Source organism: Equus asinus, chromosome 7 (genome assembly GCF_041296235.1).
Source record: "Equus asinus isolate D_3611 breed Donkey chromosome 7, EquAss-T2T_v2, whole genome shotgun sequence".
Lineage (NCBI taxonomy): Eukaryota > Metazoa > Chordata > Mammalia > Perissodactyla > Equidae > Equus > Equus asinus.
This window is the reverse complement of record NC_091796.1, coordinates 83,438,347-83,456,677: the sequence shown is the minus strand read 5'-3', so window position 1 is coordinate 83,456,677 and position 18,331 is coordinate 83,438,347. Positions and strand designations below refer to the sequence as shown.

At 40.6% G+C, this 18,331-nt stretch overlaps 1 protein-coding gene across 1 annotated transcript in view; it reads left to right on the top strand.

Annotated features, from left to right (window-relative positions):
* Positions 1-18,331, top strand: part of TMED10 (transmembrane p24 trafficking protein 10) — a 31,563-nt gene that overhangs the window by 4,844 nt on the left and 8,388 nt on the right. The window contains exons 2-3 of the mRNA XM_014835700.3: positions 12,037-12,148; positions 16,470-16,543. Of these exons, the coding sequence (XP_014691186.1) occupies positions 12,037-12,148; positions 16,470-16,543 (186 nt within the window). The remainder of the gene's footprint in view (positions 1-12,036; positions 12,149-16,469; positions 16,544-18,331) is intronic.

Sequence of the window (18,331 nt, the reverse complement as noted above, 5' to 3'; positions counted from 1 at the left end):
GCCTCTCCTGTGTGCTTCCATTACATCCTGTTTGACATGGCACTTTTCAAGTAGTGTGGTGCTTACTTTGTGAACTCCTTAATGTCTCATTCGTCTTGTGGCTTCAGTTTAATGTACTATGTACGTGTTGTTGGACAACTGAGTTGAGTATTTTAGTCTGAGAGAGCAGCCCTGTGGTGTAGTGGAAAGAGCTTGGATCTGGAGTTAGACAGATTTGGGTTCAAATCCCAGCAGCTCCACCCCTTAAAGAGTGTATGGTCTTGGGGGAGTTATTTAACCCTTCTCCTCGGATCCCTTATCTGTAAGATGGGGATCATAGATCTCATAGAATTGTTAGAAGGACTAATTGAAATGGATTCTTTATTGTGCAGGGCCCATTATGGTGGGCCAGAGATGTTGGTACTCATTCCTTTCCTCTCTATTGAATGAAAATTGAATCTCTAATCTGATCCCTTGCCCCATGTCATTGCAGTGACCAGATAAAGAATATTTTAATGAGAGGAATTCTGAGCATTTTGTTTATGGTTCTCCCATTCATTCAATAAATATTTATTAAATATTTAGTATATGCCAGAGGTATCTGGAGCTATGGGGAGGAAGAGCAGACAAGGTCCTTGAGCTCTAGTGGGGAACAAATAGAAAAACAAGTTAAAAAAATATGTACAATTTCAGGTAGTGATTAGTGAAGAATCAGGCAGTAGCGGGTAGGGAGTGATTGATGGGGTAAAGAGTATTTGAGTGGTCAGGGAAGGCCTTTCTGAACAGAGAGAGAAAGGGATTGAAAGGATGGGTGGGACTCTGCTGCAGGGATTTCTGCTTCAGGCCTGTGTTGAGATGTGTTCTGTGTTGAGATTTCCAATTGAGTTCATCCCATACCACCTTTCCCTACTTGATTCACAAAATGAGGCTAAACCAGGCTAATAGTATCAGATTTAGAGACTTTGCTGCACAAAAATGAGGCATGAAGTATCAACTGATCATTCCTAGTGAATATACAGGTTTCCTCATTACTTCAGGTCCATAATAATAGCCTGTTGTAGTGACTCAGAATCTCAACTGTTGGGGCCGGCCCTGTGGCCAAGTGGTTAAGTTCATGCGCTCCGCTTGGGCGGCCCAGGGTGTCGCCGGTTCGGATCCTGGGTGCGGACATGGCACCGCTCATCAGGTCATATTGAGGTGGCGTCCCATATAGCACAACCAGAGACACTCACAACTAGACATACAACTGTGTACCCCAGGGGCTTTGGGGAGAAGAAAAAAAATAATAACAATAAACAAACAAACAAAAAGGATTGGCAACAGATGTTAGCGCAGGTGCCCATCTTTAAAAAAAAAAAGAATCTCAGCTCTTGGTTTTGAATTGAAAAACATATTTTCATTAAGACTAGATGATACAATAATAGTTTAATGAGTTCCAATACCATTTATTATTTAGAATGCTTGTTAATAGTGAAAATTGGAGTATGAATTAATTTTGGGGAATGAGATGAGTTGTTGCCTAAGGCCAGTTTATACCTTGGAAATAGATTGCGGAAAGAGAAAAAGCAATGTGAGGAGTTGTCATAATTATCACCAGAAAGGAAAGAAAAGCCTCATGGTAATAATTTAAGTCATTTATACTTTTTTAGCCTCTTCCAAATAATCTAATTGGTCTAACATTTTTTTGTTGTAGTCATTTTTCAAGAGTACTAATGATAATTAACAATTCATTTTGCTAAATGAGATTATCTTTTACTTGGATATTATACCCAGTTATGGTCCCAATCTTTCCCACGTAGCTTATTGATGAGAAAGCCAAACAGACCACTTGAAGAGTTCCGCCTTGAATCATAGGCCTATCACAATTTAAGCCTAAAAATTATCAAGAAGCGTTTTGGCAGTTGGGAACCATTGGCTAATAACTGCAGCCCTCTCCCCTCAAAAAAGCTGTAGGAAATGATAGTGTATATATATGCTGTAGTTTTGAGATGATTTTATTTGGAACAGTTCTGTTTTAGCTTATTATTACTTTGTGTCTCTACTGAGGGCTGATCTTTTTCTGTTGGAAAAAGTATCTCTTTCCAATTTATATTTGATGTGACTGTTGTCCAGTGAGTCTAGATCTAGAGAAGGGACTGCTTACAATTTGAAATTGCTACACCGTATCTTTATGATGACTTCTGAAGAGTGAGTCTAATTTCTAGGAAAATGGAACAGATTATAAAGGTAATCAAGTGGGGTGCAGTGACTCCTATGCTGTTTCTTGTGTGAATTGCTGACTGGTGGTTGATCCTGAGCCATTGTCCCCATATGCATATGCAGCCTGGCAGCCTAGACAGTAGAGCTCTGTGTGAAATCAGCCAGCTGGCCACAGACCAGAGTTTGGGCTCCCAAACAAGCCTCCAACTTGAGGGAGGTTGATGTCATCTGCTTTATCCTGTGCCCCCAGCCTCATTGTTCAACATAACGTGTGGGAAATCAAGGGACTAGTTGTTAAGAAAAAACAAGGCTTTGTTTGTGCCTAAAAGGGTCACTCTGGAGGTTTTTACCGTAAATAACTTTGGAACAGTATGAAAAAAAACATTTGATCTGGCTTCACCCCCGCAGTAGTATTGTTAGGGCGTCAACTGGTCTTTCGTTCTCATTCCCCTCCCTTCCTCCCTCTTTCTTCCTTCCAACTCTTCTCCCCTCCCCGCCCCCGGTCAAGCATGACGTATGGCCTCTGTTGAGTTAATGTAGCAAATGCTGATAGAAGCAGGAAGAGAGCATCTATCCATTATCATACCACTGCCTGGAAATATTCCACCCTTTTCAACACTTCTACAAGCCTCCTTAAGCAAGACTTCTGTGCTGTGTATGCCATTGCTGAATTGTGTTGGAAATTTGAAAGAGTTTAGTGTTGCTAAATGCTGCTGTGGCCTTTCTAAGTTTGACTTTGTTCTAGGTAAAATCTAGATGTGATCTTTGATTTCAGGGATGCATTTGATGGACTTGGTACTTGCTCTTGTTTGAAGGATCAGTGTAAATTCATTTTATGACCATTAAATAAAGCTTCTAGGCTATCAGAGTTGTCCGTATACTTCATGTTTGAGAACAGTGGTGACATATGGTAGCCTTTTGAAAATATTTCTAATACTACTTTTCTAGTCTAAAACCACCGTATCATCAATGATTTGGTGTTCTTTCTGCCTTTTTGTATCTTAGACTAATAGACCCCATGGCTCAAGATTCCCTTGTGAACTCTTACCAAATGACCGCTGATCATTATATATGCATACATAGTCCTCTTTTCCCCTCCCCCCACACCTAATGTGGTTGGGGCCTTCATGCAGTTTATTACTTAGCAGCTTAACAAACAAACACACACTTCTTTTCCAGGAGTGCTCCCATAGCAGCAGAGGACAGTCAGCTTGCAGCTTTGGCATACTTAGTGAAAATTTGAAGTTGTAATTTCCTTCAAATAATTGGCTCCTGCCTGCACTCTGTCTTCCTCAGGTTTATAATCAGCCTGTGGTGCAACCCTGAGGATGCAGTGTGTATATATTATTTTAAGGATAACCATCAACCTTGTAGTTCCTGAATGACTAACTCAGGAATCTAGAAACTTCATGTCCCTTGTAGAAGCTCTGTTATACATTGAATAAAGATGAACTGAAACAGAAACACCTACCCTCTTCTCCCTTTGAGCAACAGTGCAGCATAGTAGTTAGACTGAAGGTTCTAGAGTCAGACCTCAGGTCTGTGTTCAAATCACAGTTGTGCCACTTAATAGCTGTAAAGCCTTGGGTATGTTCCTTAACCTCTCTGTGCCTCCTCTGTAACATAAGGACAGTAGTATGTACTTCATGAGCTTACTGTGAGGATTAAATTTAATACAGGTGAAGTGCCTGGAACAGTGTCTGGCACGTAGCAGGCACTCAATAAATGTTACTATTATTGTTACTATTGTTGTTATGATAACTGTTTGTTAGTGGTAAATCAAAACTCCATAAACATTTAAGTCACTAACCATACTTCCAACCTAACAGTGCCAAAGGATGGCAAACTAGATAAAGTACACTGCATAGACTAAACCCAGGGATGATTAGGGCCCGAATGGTGAGTGCATGGAAACCGAGAAAAAGACAGGTAAACTCTCAAGGAAGCAGCAGCAAGATTTAGAAATTGAAGGGATACAAAATGTCTAATAGCAGGTGTTCAATGAAGTGTTAGCTGGTGACGCGGGATAGTATGAACTACAAGATGACTCCAGCACTCCCTACATGTGAAGTCCATACTTTATTCAGATTTCCTTAGTTTTTACCTAATGTCCTTCTTTTCTGTTCCAGGCTCCTATCCTGGATATGTTACATTTGAGCATGTCTCTTTGGGCTCCTCTAGATTATGACAGGTTCTCAGACTCTCCATGTTTTTGACAGCCCTGTGAGTTTTGAGGAGTACTCGTCAAGTATTTTTGTAGGATGCCCCTCTAATGAGATTTTCTGATGTTTTCCTCATGATAAAACTAGGATTATGGGTTTAGGGGAGGGAGACCACAGAGGCAAAGTGTCATATTCATCATGTCATATCAAGGGAGCATACTATCAACGTGATTTATCACTGTTGATATTGACCTTGATCATCTGCCTGAGGTGGTGTCTGTCAGGTTTCTCCACGGTAAAGTTACTCGTTCTCCTCTTTCCATACTGTGCTCTGTGGAAGGAAGTCACTGTGCAGCCCACACTTAAGAGTCGGGAGTTATGCTTGACCTCCTCGAGGCCGCCGTTTTTACATAAATTGAGAATCTTCTGCATGGGATGTTTGTCTCTTCTCCATTTGTTTGTTTGTTTGTTTGATCAATTGTAACAGTATAGAGCATGTGTATTTATTTTATACTTTGAATTACAATCCATGACTACTTTATTTTGTGGCTCAAAATGTTTCAGCTTTGGCTGTTGGGAGCTCTGTCATTTGGCTCCTGTGTCCCTTTGACATACTCCTATTCTTGTTTTTTCTTTTGGTTTGTTTTTGAGCACTTCTTTCCTTTCTGGCACTACAAGATGCTCTGGGCTCATCTTGTATATTTCCTGCTCCAGTCTGGGGATCAGCCATTTCTCCAAGGAGCCCTGAGTTTCTTTTTTTAGAGAATGGCATTAGAAACCAAGATCTGGGTAGATAGTATTATTTTTAAGACATCTTTTCCTGGTACTTTTTTTTTTTAAATTGTGGTAGCAGCAAGTGGCCAAAAGTAGTCCCAGCTTTCTTGCAACTTTATTTTTTATTTATTTATTTTTTTTTGAGGAAGATTAGCCCTGAGCTAACTACTGCCAGTCCTCCTCTTTTTTGCTAAGGAAGACCAGCCCAGAGTTAACATCCGTGTCCATCTTCCTCTACTTTATCTGTGGGACGCCTACCACAGCATGGCCTGCCAAGCAGTGCCATGTCCACACCCAGGACCTGAACCGGCGAACCCCGGGCCGTTGAGAAGCGGAACGTGGGAACTTAACTGCTGCGCCACCGGGCCAGCCCCCTCTTGCAACTTTAGAGTAAGGCTGGAATTCTGTAAGCAGCAAGAGAGGCTAGGGTGGGGAAAGAAGTGGCAGTGCTGAGGGCAGAGAACCAGGGCACAGAGCATTCGTCTAGCTCCTTCAGGTTCTACCCCTGCAGTAGGTCAGGCGGATCGTTAAGTAGGGTCACTAAAAGTCCCCATTTGAACTGCATTTGTATCTTTAGCAAGGCCATGGTTGAAAATGGAGGGTCAAGTATTGGTCACAGTCCTTTTACAAGGACCTTCCTGATAAATTATTTTTCGTGTTTAGTTCCAGGAAAATTATCTCTGAAGATAAATTTGGGAGCTTTCATCAGGAAAGAAATTATGTGTAACCCAGCTTGTTTCTCTTTTAGTCTTTTAATCGTGGCTTCCAGAAAGCTTAGCGCCATAGTTATCGTACAGATATCATTTGCTCAGTTCAGGTTCTTGACAGCCTATTTGTTTCTTCCTCCAGGTGAACTCTCTTCTCTTTTATTTCTTTTTTATTTTTCTTCTTCTCCCCAAAGTCCCCCAGTACATAGTTGTGTATTCTAGTTGTGAGTGCCTCTGGTTGTGGCATGTGGGACGCCACCTCAGCGTGGCCTCATGAGCGATGCCATGTCCACCCCCAGGATCCAAACCGGCAAAACCCTGGGCCGCTGAAGCGGAGCACGCGAACTTAACCACTTGGACACTGGCCGGCCCCTATTCTCTTTTATTTCTAATGGCTTTATTTGCCTAGTGTTTGGGCCTAAGCTAAGGATCCTTTTGAAGTAGGCAGAGTATTATCTTGAATGTTTGGTAAAGAAATGGGGGGAGGCTTCAGGAGCAGAACCTGCTCAGGAACCTGTTTTCTGGCCACTGCCTAGCATGGTCCAAGAAAATCCAATTCTAAATGAGTGTATTTTCCCAGTGTCCTGCATTCTCCCTTATTTAACAGTTTCAGTGTGAGTATTCACATATTCTTGACATCAGCTACTCTGCATATACAATTAACACTATTTTCCTACTTTTTAAGTTGTGAACTTTGGTTTGCTTTTCTTCAGAAGGTGTTATCTAGAAATAAATCTTCATTACTTCCCATTCCTTGAGGTCATATGGGCAAATTTTATGGCTTAATGTTACCTTGTTTAATTAAGAACTTTACAGTAGATATTATGTGTTTTTTATTGTTAAAAGGGAAGAAAGAAATCCTTTAAGAGCTTGCTGTTAGAGTATGTGAAAGTGGCAGTTATTTATCACATTACCAAGGTGGTTCTCTAGTAGGATTTAAGAAGAAAAAATAAAATCTCTCAATTCTTGAGAAACCAGATGATCTTCTAAGGTGATCTGTAATGAGAACATTTTAATTAAAGGAAACCTAAAACCATCATTTCAGCCTATTAGACTTTGCCAGCTGGGGCTAGTCACTGAGCTTGGCCCAGTTTTCTATTCTCTAATTTTAGCTACCTGCTGATTTATGTAATTATATTGGGGTTAGGGCATGTGATTTTTTTTTTCTTAAGATCAATGGCTTGGCCCCTAAACAGCTGCAAAGTTATGAACTACGTGGGAAACCTGCTGATTTTCAGACAAATTCTAGGATCTGTTAGAATACCCAGCAGTCCATAAGCGCTTAATATGAAGGTTAAGCTGTCAAGTTGCCTGCCTGGATTTCCAAGTATCTGGATAAATAACCCTCATATAGTTGTGTCAGTTGAAGGTCATAGGGAGTATAGAACTACGGAGGCCTTGAGGCAATTGTGATTATTATCACACACTATTTCATGCTGATAAAGGTGCAGGCAGTGATGAGTCCTTGGCCTTCAGCCGCTTGTAAATCGTTTGAGTCTTTGCCCTGGAATGAATCTTTAATATGTTTTCGGATGTCACAGGAAAAAACCACCAATGCAAGTGGTTCTGCCATGACTGTAGTTCCTTAGTACAGTGTAGGAGAGGACAGTTTAAACAGTTTTTACCCCTTCTGAGTACCAGTTGGAGGTGTGAATTGTATCGGAGTCTTTCAGAAAAACATGGTAGGCTTCTTAATTCATTTTGCAAAGTACTCGATGAAGGATTTTTGCCAGTGCCTTATTAAGTTTTCTGACTGCATTTAGGCCCTTTTCTCATCCATAGATGCTCCTGTTCTTAAATTAATAATTTTTTTGAAGAACCCTTTTAGTATCTTAGGAGAATACAAAGAGATCATAAGCTATTCTTCGAGGAAATAAGATGGTTGGGCAAATGTGTGCCAAATCATGTAAGCCCAATTAGGTTGTTTGCCCCATGCCAGTGACCTGGCCTCTTTCCTTACCAGGGGATGTTGACATCTGTGATGACTCTTCAGTGCTGTACCCTCGATGCTCATTCCCTGCTGTCCTCTACTGGCTTCATTTACGTTGAAACATTTCTAGCAACCTGTAATCTTTTCCTTCTTCCTTTAGAATTAAAGTAGTACAGTGAGCAAATCTGGAAGCTTATTTTTATCCCAATATGTCTTGGAGAAGTTCCACATTTTCTGCAACTTTATTCATAGGAGCCAAATCCAAATTAGAGTTTTTAGATCAGCTTGGGATGTGAAAATCTGTTATTCCTGCAGCCTCTCTTTTTGAGCTTCCTCTTTTCTCTTATGAATTGTCATTGTGCTTTTAGGAGCTAGGGAGTGGGGAAGTGTAGTATCTGATGGGTGAACAGATTCTGAAGAAAGGAAGAGTGGAACCACACTGGCAACTACACCTTGCTTTGGGATTTGATTAGTTCCCAGACCTTTTTGCCCTATAGTTTGTGTATATCACCGGTTCTAAAGCGGTCCTTTGTTATGCTTTTTCTTTTAGTTGATGATTCAGAAAAAGTTATCACAGGACCAAGAGGCCTTTAGGAATCTTCATGGCTAAATATTCCTCTGCAGATTATTTGGTTATTGCTGACTTCAAGGCCTCTCCCTGTGGGTGCCTGCTAATCCCTCTGAGGTGGAGAGTGCAAACTGAACAGTGCTGCGTCCCACTTGAAAGGACTCTCAGGCTCTCTGGCTTGCGCTGCCCCAAAGAATCCATCAGATTGTTAGTCTTTCTTGGCGTCTGTGCATTCCACTTCTTTCAGACATTCCTTTTGTGAGGAGGCAGCATGGAATGTGGAGAGAGCATGGGTTGTAGACTGCTTCAAATCCACGTACACAGTTTATTAACTCTATGATCAGGGACAAGTTACTGAGTTTCCTCATCAGTAAAAAGGGGATAATAAGACTGGCCTCTAAGGGATTGTTGTGAGGCTTAAAGATTATGTGTAAAGTTTATAGCATAATTCCTTAATCCTCTTGTCCTTCCATACCACTCAGTTGCAGAACCCTAAGCCTAAATCACTTAATACTTTTCTTTGTTCCTGCATCCTGGCTGCTAGGTGTGGCTAGAAATCCAAGGTCTATGACCTCAGCTGAGACTTTGCAGTTTTTTAATGTGATTTTAGTCAGCTTTCTTCCTATCTTATGCAGAGGTCAGAAATTGGTGGCCCAGAAGAACTTGGTTCTATAGGCATTTTTTGTTTGGCCTTAAGATAGTTTTTCAAATGCTGGGATTGGTTGCAAGGATTTAAAAATTATGAGATTTCAAATAAAAGTTAAAATGTCTAGCTTCTTTTGAAAAGTTGGGTGATCTGAAAACCTGGGGTGCTGTAGCAGTTTCTCCCTTGAGACAGTCCCATCTTCTGCAGTTTGCCACTTTGTCCGCCACACCCTGTGGACTTATACTGGTCCATTAGACTCAGTTATGTTGCTCTCTTAATCTGTGGGCGTTTACTTTGTGGTCTTGTCCTGTGGGCTCTCCCTCTTTAAAATCCCTCAAATCTGTCCTCTTCTCTCTATACCCAAAGCCCTCATCGTTTATAACCTGGAGTACTGGAATAGTGTCCTAAACATCTTCTTATCTCTAGTATTGTCCCATTTGAGTCTGTTTTTACAGTATTATCAGATTCACCTTTCGAAATTGCGAATTGAATCACATTACTCTCGTTTCAAATTTTTCATTGCCTTTCCACTTTGCATTAAGTGAAACTGAAACTCCTTAGCATGGTGTTGCAGTTCTACATGTTCTGGCTGCTACCTCTCTAGCCACTTAACCTCTCTGTGCCTCAGTTTCCTCCTGTGGAACATGGGGGAAATAGTAGTTCTTACCTATAGGGTTATAGTGAAGTTTAAATTAAAATGCTTATAAAGCCTTTGGCACAGCAATTGACACTTAGTAAATGCTCAGTAAATATTAGCTATTAGTATTGTGATGATACCATGTTTTTGTTTTCGTTTCTGGACCCCAGGCCTTCATATTTGCCATCTTTTCTACTCCGAATTCCTTTCTCCTATCTTCAGAATTCAGCTCCTATGTCACCTTCTCCACAGTACTCTCCCTGACCCTCCGTGACCCCGTGGCACCTGTGCACACCTCTAGCAGTGAGCTTTTCATGTTGTGGTGAAGTTGTCTCATTTCTTATTCTTCTCATTTAGGCTCTAAAGCCCTTTGGAGACATGTTGACCATTGTGGATCTAGCATTTTAAATGTGTGACAAATTAATGAATGAGCATCAGCATGGTTCGTGGTAGAAGATACTTGATTAATATTACTGCTGTTATTTTTAGGGAATTTAGAAGAGGTGTGCACAGGTGCCATGGGATTATGGAGGGTCGAGGAGCATATCGTGGAGGAGGTGACGCATGAGCCGAATTCTGAAGGATGAGTTGCAATCAAGGGAACAATAGGAATAAAGAATTCAGAGTAGAAAAGACAACAAATATGAAGGCCTGGGGTCCAGAAACAAAGACAAAAAGATGGTATTATCATAATACTAATAGGCATGAAACTTTTTTAATTAACCTGTTGACTCAAATTTGTGTAGCACTGATAGCTATTCTTTAGTTAGTATGTTTTTTCCCACAAATGAAATAACTTTATTTCTGACCATAAGTGATATGTGCCTTTGTAGAAAATTGAAAGAAAACAAAAAAGTATAAAGAAGAAATCTGGGGCTGGCTCAGTGGCATGGTGGTTAAGCTCGGTGTGCTCCACTTTGGCTGTCTGAGTTCAGATACCAGGCACGCACCTACACTACTCCTCAGGCCATGCTGTGGCAGTGACCTACATGTAAAATAGAGGAAGTTGGGAACAGGTGTTAGCTGAGGGCCGCTCTTCCTCAAGCAAAAAGAGGAAGATTGGTAACGGATGTTAGCTCAGGGCCAATCTTCCTCGCCGAAAAAGAAGAAGAAATCTCACTACTCAGAAATAACTAATATTATTAAAATACTTTAAATATATGCACTTATATGTGTGCTCCTCAATTTTCATATTTAAAATCTCACCTGTAAATGAATCTTATTTTACAAACAGCATTAAAACGTCTAGTTTAATGTAATGAAGTCACTACTATTGTGTTGCACATTTCAAGCAGCTTCCTGTCTTAGGTAATGAAATTGCCTGCTGCTAAGATAGCCATGTGCTCTAGAAAAGAAGCCTGAGATCCAGTCTGTCATATTACCGTGTTATTCCCTTGCTTTATATCTGACCATTCACTTAACCAATGTATGCCACTTCGTCTGTGCTTACAGGCCATTCTCTAGGAATGCAGCAGTTTAAGTTTGGAGAACTCAAGCTAACAACCCAGAAGAAAGGAATTAATCATCTGTGGAAGCCAAGAATGTCTTTTTTAGGAGAAACTTCTTGTTTATGCCCTGTACCTCTCCCATTCCATGTGGCCATTGGCATAATTAACATGAAATTTGTGGAAATGGATCTCCCAGATTTTCCTCTCTATGCATGCCTTCTTTTCCTTTTCTCCTTGTATCTGGGGTCCCATTTCCACTCTCCCCCCCCCCCCCCGACCTCCACCCCATCAAGATTTGTTTTACAGAGGAAGTGTATTCTTATGCATCTTTCTCCTTTTTGTAGTATATTCTTTTGGTGATTGTCCACTTCCATTTTTGTGACATGTCTCTTTCTGGGGAGTGATACAGGTCTGCATTCTGTAAAGTGAACTTTTTCTAATAACCCCAATTTATATCAACTGTATTAACTTTTTGTTAATGGTGAGACATTCTGTAGTGGCAACAGATTTTAGCCTGCAGTGTGGGTAGGCTGTTCGAATGAATGAAGCTTGCTGTATTTAGGTTTCATCTTCTAATCCAGTTCCTGGATTTGGGAATGGTTAGAACATAGTCATTGTAATGAGAAATATCAACTGTCTTTTTTTTGAGGAAGATTAGCCCTGAGCTAACATCTGCCGCCAATCCTCCTCCTTTTTGCTGAGGAAGATTGGCCCTGAGCTAATATCCATGCCCATCTTTCTCTACTTTATATGTGGGATGCCTACCACAGCATGGCTTGACAAGCAGTGCGTAGGTCTGCACCCAGGATCCTAACCGGCGAACGCCAGGCCACCAAAGCAGAACATGTGAACTTAACTGCTGTGCCACCAGGCTGGCCCCCTCAGCTGTATTTTATAGACAGTGGTTCTTTCCATTTCTCCAGTTTCTGCAAGTTCTCTTCCCAAGTGTTATTTGGTGCCTGTGCTTACTTACCTTTTTATTTTAGATCACAGATTCTGCTGGCCATATTCTGTACTCCAAGGAGGATGCAACCAAGGGGAAATTTGCCTTTACCACTGAAGATTATGACATGTTTGAAGTGTGTTTTGAGAGCAAGGGTAAGTAATCAGTGTTTTCCCTGAATTAAGCATCTTCTCTCAAGTTAGAGCGAGCATAAACTTTCTCTCTTGGGCCAGCAGGAAGAGGAAATGAAAACTACATTTGTTGGGGTGCACGTACATGTAAGTGAAAGTTGGCTAATGAGTGGAGTTCTTCATGTGCAGGAGTAGGCATTTCTTGAATGCTGTGATGTACTTGGCTTGAATGATAGAGTTGAATCTGGACTAGATGCTAGAAAATATTGCAATTATATGCTAGTGACACGTTTTCTCAGGGATTACAAGTAGGATCTGTCTGACAGATAAGATATGGTAAAGTCAGAAGCAGTTTTGGTCTCCAGAGCACTTGTTACTTCCTAGTGCTAATACCTTGCTGTGGCTTCTTCTGTGCATCTCAAGGCCAAGATCCCATAGGAGCTTGTAGGCTGGTTACCTGATGGCTTCTCTGCTCAGTGGTGGGTAAGAAAGCAGATTCCTTTTCACTCCCTATTCTTTGGCTTCAGGAACACTAGACTCTAAAAGCTATATGAATGTATGTTTGTTATATTAGTTGGGACCCTCTTGGGCTGCAAGACATAAAAACATAAACTGGCTTGAAGAGAAGGACCATTTGACTCCCTGAACCTGGAAGTCTGCATTGTGGGGCTGACCTGAGGCAGGGCCGCATCTTGGGGTTTTAACAGTATCATTGGAAGCTTACTTCTCTTTTAGTGCTTCCTTTCCTTGCTTCCATTTGACTTTATTTTCAGACGTTTTCCGTATGGTAGCAAAAGGACTCCTGGCAATTATACCTTTATAGAATGTTCAAAACATGATCCTAGAAGAAGGGCAAGCACCTTTGCCAGTAGATTCTCAAGAATAGCACATCAACCTAGCTGCTTTCAACAGTTAAGCAAGAATAGACTCCTGTGTACTGGGGGCATTTGGGGAGGAAAAGCGAAAAAGAAAAAAAAGAATTGACTCCCTTGATCTAAAGTGCGTCAGTTATTTAGCCTAAAAGCTAAGGGAGTTCGCCTGAAGTAAATGGAATAATAGATTAAGAATAGAAAATTATGGGGGCCCGCCCTGTGGCCAAGTGGGTAAGTTCACACACACTGCTTCAGCGGCCCAGGGTTTTGCCGGTTTGGATCCTGGGCGTGGACATGGCACAGCTCATCAAGCCATGCTGTGGCGGCGTCCCACATCCCATATCTAGAAGGACCCACAACTAAAAATATCCGACTGTGTACTCAGGGGGTTTGGGGAGAAAAGGGAAAAATAAAATCTTAAAAAAAAAAAAAAATAGAAAATTAAAGGTCTTTTTTTAAAGATTTTTAATTTTTTTTCCTTTTACTCCCCAAAGCCCCCCAGTACATAGTTGCATATTCTTCGTTGTGGGTCCTTCTGGTTGTGGCATGTGGGACACTGCCTCAGCGTGGTTTGATGAGCGGTGCCATGTCCGCGCCCAGGATTCGAACCAATGAAACACTGGGCCGCCTGCAGCGGAGCGCACGAACTTAACCACTCGGCCATGGGGCCAGCCCGTAAAGGTCTTTAATAGTGATTTCATGACTGATATCCTTCTCTTTGCCCCAACCCTTGCCGGTTCCAGGATGTCTCCACACTCTTTTAGACATTTCCACATGGTTGTGCCACTCTTACCTTAAAACCAAGATGTCTAAGACTGTATCCATGAGCTTCTTTTTCTAACTAGTTTCCCTCACTGTTACCACTGTCCTTGCAGTTACTTGGGCTTGCTCACATTTTTGAAATTATTTTTGTCTTTTCCAGTCTGTCATCAAGTTACGCTAGATACTTCTTTCAAAATATCCTTGTATCTGTCACCACACAAATCTGAACTCTAATCTTTTAAATTATGGATTATGTCATTAGCCCTCTAACTGATACTCCTGCTTTTTCTTTTTTTTTAAAGATTTTATTTTTCCTTTTTCTCCCCAAAGCCCCCCAGTACATAGTTGTATATTTTTAGCTGTGGATCCTAGTTGTGGCATGTGGGTACCGCCTCATCATGGCCTGATGAGCAGTGCCATGTCCGCACCCAGGATCCGAACCGGCGAAACCCTGGGCCACCAAAGCGGAGCACACTAACTTAACCGCTCAGCCACGGGGCCGGCCACCCCCGTGCTTTTAATATATCCAAATGCTGCTACCAGATTTATCTCCTAAGATACATCTTTCATCATGTCAGTCCTTTTTCAGAAGCTTTCCTTTCTCTGTAGTGGTAGTAATGTTCCTGTTCTATAGGATGAAACCCAAAATTAGAATTTTCGAGCTGAAAGGGACTTTAGGCATCGTACCATTTAATGGTCTTTATACTCTCGCTCTTGCTTTATCTTTCACTACTCATTAGGCCCCAGCCAGTCTGGTCTGCTTTGCCCTCTAAACCTGTCATATTTATTCATTTGCTGCAATGCTGTCTTCCCATATAAACATGAGTTTATCCTTAGTTCTTTTGGAGTACTTCCCTCAACCATTCTAGCCTGCTCAATTTCTTAATCAATTGATTGCTTGATTGAGCAAATATATATTAAGTGCCCTTATATGCCAAGCATTGTACTAGGTATTTGGGATATAGCAGTGAATAAAACAGAAGTCTCTGCTCTCATGGAACTTACATTTTCATTGGAGCAAACAGACAATAAACAAATATGTCAGGTGGTAATGAGGACTTTGGAGAAAAAGCAAACACCTTGAGATGCTGAGCATGCCTCAGAAACAACAAGGAGGTTAACGTGGCTATCTCTAAATGGAACATCACTTACTGATTGGATTATTTATTTAGGCATTTGAATGTATTTATATCACTCACACACACAGCCTTCTGTTGTTTAAATGTGTCATGTATATATGTCTTACATTCCTAATTTTAAACTCTTTGAAGATAGAGATTATCTTTTATTCTGAATTTCTTATATGCTGTTGGTGTGCATGTAGATGCCTAGGAACTAATTTAAAAATATATATGTATATATGTGTATAAATATATAACACACGTTATAGTCAGAACTCAGTTTCTAGTTTCATTTGTGTTCTGTTTATGATATGGAGACCTGATACCTTCTAGTCTTTAGAGCACCTTTTAAAAGATTGTCTATTTGCCTGGCAAATGCAGAGAGAAATTACTGAAGGGTCTTTTTATAAAGGAGATCCTTTAGGACCATGATGTCACCTAAGGGGATAGGCCAGCTGTTCTATGCAAGAGACTGTATGGTCTGGACTCAGACCAGTCAGAGGTCTGTGGTTTTGTGGTTTCACTTGTGTTTAAATAATGCTAATACTGTGCTATAGCAAACAGAAAGATAGTGGAGAGAGTCTGTTATCTTGATCGTTTGGACCAGGTTGGTGTGTGAGCTGCTTGGATTTCACAACTTTTTAAATGAGGAAGGAGAAGCAAAAATTTGCATAGCATCTCTTATGGGCAATGCTATGATCAGGATTACACATTGGATTTGGGAGGAGACCTCTCTGGGTGCTATTTTAATTTTATTTTTTGGAGACTTACTGGTCTAATGCTTAGAAAGTATCTGTGAGTTGTCTTAGTTTCTTAATCCTACCTATTCTGTCTTATTTAAATTGCTTTCAAATTGATCTTTCTAGTCTGTCCAAAAAATGTAAACATTGCTCTGTTGACTCTACTATTCCAAAGAGATATTTCTTTCTAAGAAGCATCCCTGAGAATTGTACTCTTATTAAGTTTTTTTCTTGTGCTCTTCTCTTTTAAGGATTTTGTGGGAATAGTCATATAACATTTTATTTGCCTATTGACCAAAATGTTTGAATTAAAGTGGAATATTAGATAAATCCTGTGTTCTTTTCAATATTCTTGTTTGTGTTAAGTAAATCCAAGCTTAGCCTGTACCCAGTAGTCCTTCTCTCAGAATTTGACAGGGCAGCCTTTTCAGATGTGGAAGTGTACTTTTTCAGCTTAAGTTGGTATCCACAGCCTATTGGTCTATATGCCACTCCATCTTATACCGTTTTGACTTTTGAGTTTTATTTCCTAATCCAGTAAGGCTGTTTTTCCTTCTCCTATTCTCTTCCTCTGTAGTACCAGCTGCAGTATCTTGTGTCCTGCCTGCTCAGAGATGTTTGCCAGCAGCATGTTCTTGTTGCTTTCCGGCACCCCACACAGATAGAGGCTTTGTCTGGAATGCTTGTGATTTTAGCCAGAGCCAGGAATTTTCTGCAGCTGAGTAGCGGGAGGAGTTGCGGCTGTTTCCCTCTATTGAGAGAGTAGGGGTTAGGGAGAGGGAGGGTGGGTGGGTGATTTCCCGGAATTTTAAATATTCCGCACAATGAAGCCTTTGATTTTTTTTCTCAGGAACAGGGCGGATACCCGACCAACTCGTGATCCTAGACATGAAGCATGGAGTGGAGGCAAAAAATTATGAAGAGGTATGTCCTGCTGTGACAGCCAGAGGAGGCAGTGGCGTGCTGTGCTATGAGGTTTCTGTGACCTAGTCAAGCCAACCAGCTGTGCTTTTCCCAGAAGACTGGTTTTTCTCAGCAGTCATGTGACAACCAACTACAATCTTATTGATATAAAAAGTTGTATTAACAACTTTGAACAATAATTCTTACTGTGCTGTCAGCCAAATGACTGAACCAACCATCCCATAGAAATATGGGTGTGATAAAACACTCAAACATATGCATTAGTTCTCCTGAGACAGACACCAGATAGAGACATATTTATAATTTTTAAAAGCTGGAATTCATTTATATGTTAATGTCCAAGGTTAAGAAAAGTGATTTGTTTTTAATTCCTAAGGCTTTTATTCCCAGACTGACAGGTATATAGGGCATGGATTCACTGCTGTTTAGACTAGAATATTTGTGCTGTCTTTGAGACACACAATAGTCAAAAGTAGCTTTTAGTTAAAATAATTTCAGACTTTTAAGGAAGAGAGCAAGATGGAAGAAGAAACTGTAAGAGACTAGGGACAGTGATAATGAATAGTAATTTTTGCTGACAGGAAGTAGTGTAGAGAATAAAAAGTGACATTTAGGTGGTAGGGAGGTGGAGGTGTGCGTAGAATAAGGGAAGGAGGACTGAGCCTTTTTCGTCTCTATTATGAGAGACTTGGGGGCAGTGCAAAATGGTTTTTCAAACGAAGAGCACCTTTGAAAAACCACAAGAACTGTTTAAGACTAGAGGATTCATCTTTGCAGAAAGATGAGTATTTTTACCCAGATCAGTCTTTTTACAACAGTACCTGAGGCTGTGAAGAGTAGATGGGGTACAGGAAACGTAAATGGCTTTTGAAGAATGTAAACTAAATAAACAAAGGAAAGTTGTTTCAAGTGATTTAAGAGAATTTTCTAGAAATGACGGGACAGGAGAAGTTGCTCTTTCTTCATTCAGGACTGGGAAGGGAAATATCCTAAAATGGAAAAAGATTGGAAGTGACTGGCTAATTCTGCACAAGAAAGTACTAGTACAACAATTGCAGCTCTTCAGGTCTTTCCTCTTTTTCCTAGTTCAAGTGTTCAGTTGAACAAAACTGGCTTGAGTTATTTGTAGCAGGCAATAAACAGGAGCAGGTGACATAGTAGTGAGCGGAAGACTATCCCTGGTAGAGACTTTGGTTTACAAGGAACCTCTTTATTTGATGCACTTAAGAGTAAACTGAAAAACGCTTTTAAACTTTCATGATTCATAAGAATCCTAATTATATTTAAATAAGATAATGTCGGGCCGGCCCAGTGGTGTAGTGGTTAAGTTCATGTGCTCCGCTTCTGTGGCTGGGGTTCACGGGTTTGGATCCTGGGTGCAGACCTACACACTGCTCATCAGTACATACAAAATAGAAGAAGATTGCCACAGGTGTTAGCTCAGGGACAATCTTCCTCAAGTGAAAAGAGGAAGATTGGCAGTGGATGTTAGTTCAGGGTCAATCTTCCTCACCTAAATAAATAAAGAAGCGAGGAAGTGAGTGAGTGAGTAAGTAAGATTATGTTAAAGTGCTATTGTAAGGTATAAAACACTAAGAAAAATGTAGTTGTTTTGAGGTGAATCAGTAAAATGATTTTCAGTTTTTCATTACTGCTGCGATATTCTCAACTTCAGTCCATCCTCTAAGCAAGCATTCATTGAATTCCTACTATGTGGAATGTTACCAGTTGTAACTTTTTTCCCCTAATATGATCACTATATTAAGGGATATGTATTAAATATAAGTA